Raw genomic sequence first — 8,519 nt, forward strand, 5'->3', positions numbered from 1 at the left:
CTATAGCGGATGCCAAAGTCCAGTCCAGGAAGAACAATACTGGGACCTACCACAGGGCCTGGTCCTCAGCTGTAATTAGGTCTAGTTGGATACAGGTTTAAACCTCAAATCATTAAAGTTGCTGTTTTCAGCCTGGTGGAGGCAGAGGGGACAGCCTGGTCCTCTGGTGACTCTGATAGGTGCTTCTCCGGCCCTGCCCCACAAGGGCTGGAAAATGGGCTGCGCTTCGGCAGTTCTCCGTGGCTGCTGCTTCTCGCCGCAGGGATCATGTCGTCTCACAGCAGCCACCTCCAGGATGTAAGTGATGTTCTGACTGGGGCCTGAGTAGATGGGCCTGCTGCGGACGAGGGCAGGGCCCACGTCAACCAGTAATCGTGAGCTGTCGGTTTGACCCCATGTGTGCTCCAGGGGTTTTCAGTGGCCAATTTTTCGGAAGTAGATCTCCAGGCCTTTCTGCTGAGTCATCTCTGGGTGGACTTGAACCTCCAACCTTTCGGTTAACAGCTGAGTGCGTTAACCATTTGCACCACTCAGGATTCCGGGGTCCACATATGCCTGTGCTTTGAAAAAAAAAAAAAAAAGTGCTTTGAGCTGGGAGAATTCTGGGTGTAACCAGAACTCCAGCCTCCCGGGGTACTCTCCACCCCAGTGCACTTTGGGGTGGTGCCGAGAGGTAGCAAGCTGAGGCCATGGCCAGGAGCCTGAGCACCAGTCTCCAGGGAGGTTTCTGAGAAAGGAACTCTGGCCTGTGTGCGAGTGGCGATACCACAGCCCTGGGGGGATTTTGCTTTGCGGGGAGGGAGGAGTGGGAGCTGGTGGCTCCTCATCCGTCCTCCTGGAGCTTGCAGAGAACAGCAGCAGCTGCCAGGGGTTGTGCAGGGCATTGAGGGGTGCACAGGCTGAGTGGGGTGGCAGCTTCTCTGTGACAGTCGTCTTCCTTAGCACAGCCTCCACAGTGATCGACATCAAGCTGGATAAGCCCCAGGAGCCCCCGGCCAGCGAGGGCGGCTGCTCCTGCTAATGCGAGCCCGACAGGCTGGCTTCCTTTGAAACTACTCGCTTGTCGTGTTGCTTCCTATTGGTTAGCTTCCTAAAGGGGGCGGGAAATGAGTTTATCAGGATGGGAGGATTGTTCTTTTCTCTCTGTCTCTAGGAGTAGGGTGGGGTGGGGGGGAGGCTGGGCATCAGGGATCATGTCACTCTTAACAGCTGTTACTTAAACAACTATTTTTTGGTTTGGTTGTAATATATTGTACTTTATTAAGATTGCCAAAAACTGTTAAAATTAAAAAAAAAAAAATTTAAATCATGTGTATACAACTTTTTGCCAGATAAAAATGTAGTCATTTTTATTTGAAAGATGTGCTTTTTGTTTTTGTATATTTGTAAACTTATAGAGGACCTTTTCCACACACCCCCTCCTTCCTGTTCTCTGAGCTTTCTGTTCTCTGCTCATCACCTCTGCCCTCCTCCCAGCCCCAGCCCAATTCAGTAAAACAATTAATTGGGCCACTTAATTCGACTCCAGACCAACCATGTCCCACCAGGCAGGCCCTACGTGGTTAAAATCAAACATTGGTTGAACAAAACAGCCGCTGAAGAGGTGGCTCTGACTCAGTCCTCCTCTGGTGGCCAGAGTGGGACATCAGCCAGGGCTCTGAGCTGAAATTAAGGCCTGTGGACTGCAAGGAGCCCAGCGGCAGGCCCCAAGGGAATTACTTCTGCATCTTCTTTCCTTCCCCTGAAAAGCCTTGGAGAGTGTGGAAGGTGCTTGCTGCAGGAACTTCGTGTTCTTTGTGGCCACCCATTGATGGCAGAGCAAGAGGTCGTTGAAAGGATGGGGTGCCGTTGGCAAATGTGGGCTGTGGTGAAGTGGGGGTTTATAGACTGGCAATGGTGTATAGTTCTGAAGATGCTTGAGCCAGCCACGCAGCTCTCAGCACACGTATCTGGGCTGAATCTAAGGACAAAAAGAAACTGTGTGGTGTTGAGCAGCGTGCCTCCCTGAAGCCCTCCCCTTGAGCTGGGGTGTCAGGGAGGCCAGAGCCTGTGGGATCAGTCCAGCTGTTGGGGAAGGGAAGGTTGTCTGCAGAACCACCTCCTTGAAAGTACCTGTTCTCAGTCCTCAGTGGCTGATATTGCTGAGTGCTGTTCTGGAAAAGTCGACTTCTTGATTTTTCATCTGACACAGTACAGTTGAATCCTTGTGCGCATACCTTTGTGGATATTGTAGCAGCACTGTGGTTGCCTGAGGGAATGCGAGGTGTGGGATCTCCAGAAGGCTGTGCAGGTCCCTGGGCCCCACCCGCAGCGAGCTGTCCCTGCCATTTTTGACTCGTTCCTGAGAAGGGCTCAGCCCTGAGGACCTGTGAAGTCTCTGAAAAGAACACTGTCTTCTCAATAGGTGTTGTTACCCACTTGGCCAGCATTCCAAATAGACCCAGACTCGTGGACGCTGACCCTGTGCAAAGCCAGACCATGGACAGTGAGTCTGACCAAAATGGTAAACCCTGCCTCCTAAGCTGGCCTTCCAGGCTACTGGTGGGCATGTCACTGATGGGCTAAAGGACCATCTCCGGTGTCGGAATTGACTCGACAGCAGTGGGTTAGTGGGTGGTGTGGTGGGGGGTGAACGCTTCCCCAAGACAGGACTCAAAAAGGTTTTTGGAATGAATTTTGGAACTTCTCAGAAACGAATCCAAAATGGTGACCAGTAAGTGCAGCAAAACCTGGCGGGACTCACTGATATTTGTCCAAGGGCCAGCCACAGGCTTTCAGCCTAGGAGACTGTATGTCATAGCTGATATTTAGAGAGGAATTTATCTTCAGATGAAGAAGAGAGGAAGCAGAATTCCCACTGAGCACCTCTTCCAGAAGGCAAAGACCAATGTACGAACCTAATTCCGATGTCGTGTGTTTAATTTTTATAAGTGTGTACATAATTATATATAGATAGACTTGTATGTATACACCTTCCACAAACACATTCTCACACGGCGGTACATGTGCTTACTATATATTTTTATTTTTCCTGCTCTCAGTTGGAACTTGTATTGTGGTAACAGTTTTGGAAATTCAAAAGTACTGCAATGTGTTGAAATAAGAAATACTTAATATTGTCAAATAACTTGCGATTGTCTTGCCATCAATAAAATAATGCATAGACGTCTTAAACTAGAGGCATAAATCACCCACGGGGATATCTCCACCATCTCTCTCTGTACTTATATGCATGGGTGTACATGCCTGTGTGGGCCAGAATCCCCCCACCACGGGCACACACCCAAGTGGTGCTTGTGGGAAGCGTGCGCACTTACCTCACGAGGTTTCACAGGAGCCCATGTTACAGCATACAGCCTCGTTGGCAATGCCATCACTGGTGGCCTCTGGGACAGCCCCATTCCCCACGCACAGGGTGGCAGTGAATGAGTGTATGGTGGATTTTTATTTTCTTGGCCACTAAAGAGTAGCTTTTGATAAACCATTCCTGTAAAACAAAGTAGGAACTCAGTTCCCTTCTCACGTGCACCCACATCCGAGGCACCATGGACTGTTTTTCCACCTGGCCCTAGAGGAGCAGGAAGAGACGTGGTAGATGCCGTTTGGCTTGATGTGCTGTAGTGAGCCGTGCATTTCCTAGCATGTACTCCATATCCTCTCCCTGGCTTCTGGACTCTCCAGCCCAGTGGGCCTCCAAAGCTGAGGGCAATTGCCTGCTGTTGTCTTCCCATCTTAGCAATTCCATGCCATTACTCTCCAGTCCTCAGGACTGATTTCTACCCCTGGTTTCCTGGGTTCTGTTAAGGCAGTCAGACCACTTTGACAAAAGTGCATTTGGTCCTTGTCTCTTGTCCTGAGCAGGTAGCATCACTATCCTTTTGCTTGTAGATAGGATCTTGCTCAGAGTTACAGTTCAATAAAATGATCATACTCCCTTGAAGAAGATGTCATGAAATTGCCTCAGCACTCCCAGTAAGAGTATTGCATCTTTATCAAATCCAGATAGACTAGAAAAGGGCAAAGTGGATGATTCCTTTTAGGACATGATCTCAAGTTAGTAACTCAGCTCCTCTCTCTGAACCGGGAGATGGGTGGGATCATCTCCTTTTGGCTGCAACTGATTTTCTTTGGGGACTTCAGGATTCAATAATGCTTTTGTTTCCCAAGCATCAAAAAAATTGAGTGAGATATGAAAAAGCACACACGCATACGTGTACACACACACCAGCATGAAGGAGTGAAGCTGGCGTCTTTAATGCCAGGACTGTAATTGTGTAGCCCGAGGTTAGCCTAATGGGTGGTTATAAGCAAGAGTTACCTTGGGTCAAAGGCTTCCCTACTGCACTATTGCCACCCTCTTCCTGGCTCCATCCTCAAACATTCTGTAATGTTTTTGGGTCTGAGGAGCAATGGTCAGACCAGTTCAAGAGTCTCGGGGGAGAGTGCTGCTGACTCCAGTGTCCTGCAGCTAAAGCAGCCTCATTGCTTCACAAGGCAGGTGAGGCTGTCAGGACGTGAGTACAGGTAGCCTAGGACTGAAAGGCATGTCTCTGAGCCCTGTGAGGGGCTGCTATGTGCATCGACCAAGGTAGGGCTGTATGTTCACTAGTTTCCAAACTACCTCTTCCTCAAGTAGTAAGGCATTGTCACCTTACTACAGCAGTGTGAGGCAAAGGTCCTTTTTCACAGGCAGGAAAACCAAGACAGAGAAGGGTGACTTGCTCACAATTACCCAGCAGGTCAGAAGTGATTAGAACCAAGGTATTGTTCATCCATTCCTGACCTATATGTGCACAGGTGTGACTGTATACTTAATGCAGAAAGCACTGCTGCACATGGATGTGTTCCCCAGGCTGGCTGTACTCTGTGGTGAGGATGTGATTCCTCCCAGTGTATCTGTGTAAGCTGGGAGAGAATCCAGGTGAATTTTGAGCTCCTCCACCTAAAAGAAGGGCCAATCCCCAAGTCCAACATAATTGCTTTGGACATCCTTTTAGGCATCAAAAGGCCAGTGCACCTTTTGAATTTTTGTTCTAAATGAACTATTTTGGTATTCCAAAACCTTGGGGGTCTCAATGTTCAAGCTCCCTGGACTCCAGACCCCATCTGGCCGGCACCCCCAGCAGGGTGTGGTTTATCAGGAGAATCTTGCGTGGAGGTTTGGGTGGTTCCTTCAGGAGGTGGGACTCCTCCATAGCACTGAAGGCTAGCCCGCATCTCATGGTGTGTGTCAACTTCTCCCCTCACCTTCCTCTCACCACCCCCACAGAGTGACTGGCTGCGAGGAGCACAGGGGGTGGCGTTTCCATCTCTCACTGGCTCAGAAGGCAATAGCGGCATATTGACTTTACATAAAACTGTGTAAAATGTGGAAAAGACTCAGCATGTTGATCAAACAATAAACTGTCCTAATTCTCAACACAGAGTCTCCTGTCTGATGTTTCTAAGTGGTGTAGTCACACAAGGGGGTTCAGAAAGGCTTCCTCAAGTCCGTGCTCCACAAACACCCTTCTTTTCTGTCTGGGAGGTATGTCCCTCTCCTAAAGCCCTTTGCTTCCTCCTCCTCTCACCTGGTCTCTCCACTAATTCTGAAGGGGAAGGTAGGACAGACTGATGAGATTGAATGTACACTCATTTCCATTCCACAATTTCCGTTCTGCCTAAAGGCTGACGGACAGGAGACCTCAGGCAGAACTGAGACTCAGAGATGTGTGATCTTTTCCTTCATCCCCGCTCTGCAGTTACCATGGCTGGGTGTTAGGAAGGTGTGTGCAGGGACTGGATCTCTCTTCCTTTTGGTGACTTCCAAAAAGCCATTTAAAGGCAAGAATTTAAGGTGAGCCATAATCACCTTTGAGGTGTACCAAGCTGCCACATACCACCCCGCAACCTCACCCTACACCAACCAGGAAGCATCAGGCCTCAGTCATCTCCAAGCTAAAAGGTGCCCTGAAGGCTAGGATAGTTCTGGGACCATTCCAAAGAGGACACAAAAGCCAAGGTTAATGGGGCAGAATTGCCTTGGCCTGAGATGCTAGCTGCATTAGAAACTTACCTCCTGGGGCTTGGAGTAGGCCAAGTTCACCAGGTCTCATTCTTCAAGTCCAACTTCACAAATTACCTCTCCCCTTTAGTTCCTAAAGGTTCTGGAACATTCTCCAATCTGCTACTTCAATGAAGTCATCTCTATGACAGACAGGAAGCAGTTGCCCCTACCCACTAAGCCTTACTTTTTCTGCCTGTCAGAAGTAAAACATGAGGCAGAGCAGGTACAGGAGATAGCAAATGGCAGAGGCCTATAAGCCAAAGTGTGGGTGTTGTATGGGGTAGATTACAGCCAGAATAAAGCTGTTCCAGGGCAAGCAATCATTCCCCAAGGTGATGGTATTCAGGGCAAGAAAATTTCAGAGAGCAAAGGGAGTGAGTAATCTCGCTGTAGAGTGTTTAAACTCATACACGTCCAGCAGTCTTACCTGCCAGAATAAGGAAGCACCCTCTGGCTCACTGACATTAATGATGAAGAATGCCACGCACAGCACTGCTGGGAATCACCCAGACGCGAACGTGGAGATTTTGGTCTTCGCGAAATGCCCTGCCTAAACTGGACAGTGTGGCACCCAGGGGTGCTGCCCTGGGGGCGTTTTCCTCATCACAGCAGCTGTGCTTTGCTGCCCAGTGACCAAGAGTGGAAAAAGGAGCTTTGATAATCTTATGCTAAAAAAGTTTGTAAAAGAAAAAGCATTCTGGCTGAAACAAGATGATCTCCGTGACCACAATACCAAGTGCTCACACATACCAGGGCCACAGGGAAACACTGGGATCCTAAGAAGCACCAATAAAGGGGCCATCAAGCAGCAGCCCTGGTTGGGGCTCCATAGCTGGCACAGCAGGACAAGTGAGGGCGGCCCTGGGGCACTTGACAGTGCAGCCATGGTGGAGTTCACACAAGTAATGAGATGGGAGGGGAGCAGGGGCTACTTGGAAGAGGCACCGTTTTAACCTCAGATGGGACCGTATGCCTCTAAGGGAATCACGCTTTTTACTTCCAGGGCCTGGGGCGGTGTCTTGCCCAGCTGAAATGGTATTTAGGGCTTTAGAACTGAAAGGGAAGTGGAATTACTTTCCTAAGCAGAAGCAGCCAGGTGTAGTAGTCACCCTTCTTTAAATATGCGAAGGGCTGATATAGAGGAGCTAAGCATCTTAATTGCTAGTATCTTTCAGGTGACATGGGCATAGACCAATGGGCATAGGCCAGTTGACGCTTTGATAATTTTGTGCTAAACTCAAAGAAAGAAAAAGAAGAAAAGGCATAATAATCTAGCTGAAATTATCTCAAGTAAACAGAACATGGCCAAGTGCCTCATGCTGGAATCTCAGGAGGCACTGACACGGGGACCACAGGAAGGTAAGTGGCAGACCCCAGACGCTTTCCATCAGCAGCAGTTGTTCTTGCTCAGGAATTAGGACCCGGTACAAGCCGTCAGGCTCCTGGCAGCAGAGGCTGCCAAGGCCCTAGAACTGGACACCTTGAAAAGGTGTTTCAAGAAAGCCAGAATAAAGAACCACATGGCCAGTGCCCAGAGTCTTCTTGGTCTACACCACCCACTGGAAGATCCCACCTCAGAACCAGACAGTAACTTCCCAACAGAGTGCCCATGGCTTGTTCATCACAGCTGCCCCTCCACCAGCAGCCTCTCGCCACAGCCTTATGGAACAGGTCATTTGTATCACATGGCAGTGGTTCTGGGAACAGGTCTTGGTGCCCATACACACAAGGGGCATGTTAACTAACACTGCCATGTTAGTTCCAAGCACAGCTATCTCATACATGACAGTCATCCCCAGTCTACCTGTCCTCATAACCTGACAGCCCTCTTTCCACTTGTCTTCCATATCTCAAGAAAAAATGGAATGACTTTGCCCTCGTGACTACAGGGCCACAAAAGGATACCACCAGAGCAGAGATCACATTTGACCACTTTTTTCCATCCTGTTAAAAACCCTTCCCAGGCTGCCAAGGACTAATCACCATGACCTCATCCTGGCCCAAACCGTCAAGAACAGGATGGCTGTAGTACAGAAGTAGTAAGCAGGCTGATATCCCAGGAGGGACTTTGCACCCTGCTTGCTGACTTCACCCTGTTAAGAAAAGCAGAGCTTAGGGTCCCAAAGACTTAAGGCACATGAAAAAGCTAAAGGCACACCTGATACTCCAGGCCGGATCGCCTCAAAGTGTGTGCCCAAGATCCCCACGTGACGGTACTGCACTGGCCAACCATGCAGCTTCCGGAGCCCACACCGGACCTACTATTGAAACAGAATGCCTAAGGGCCAGGTCCTCAAGTCAGCTTGTTTAACAAGTACTGTAGGTAATTCTGACAAATCTTAACATTTGAAAATCACTCAAGATTGCAGATATAACTTTCCTATTTTTAGAAGACCATGTTTATGCCTTGAATAAAACCCAACCTTGCTCTCCTTTAGTCACCTTTTTGGCATATTGCCTCCTCCAATAAACA

General features: G+C 49.1%; 1 protein-coding gene across 1 annotated transcript in view; it reads left to right on the forward strand.

Annotated features, from left to right (window-relative positions):
- Positions 1-1,110, forward strand: part of RAB6B (RAB6B, member RAS oncogene family) — a 72,409-nt gene extending 71,299 nt beyond the window's left edge. The window contains exon 8 of the mRNA XM_064277295.1: positions 957-1,110. Coding sequence (XP_064133365.1) covers positions 957-1,021 — 65 coding nt within the window. The 3' untranslated portion in view covers positions 1,022-1,110. The remainder of the gene's footprint in view (positions 1-956) is intronic.
- Positions 1,111-8,519: the final 7,409 nt, after the last annotated feature.

Source organism: Loxodonta africana, chromosome 26 (genome assembly GCF_030014295.1).
Source record: "Loxodonta africana isolate mLoxAfr1 chromosome 26, mLoxAfr1.hap2, whole genome shotgun sequence".
Lineage (NCBI taxonomy): Eukaryota > Metazoa > Chordata > Mammalia > Proboscidea > Elephantidae > Loxodonta > Loxodonta africana.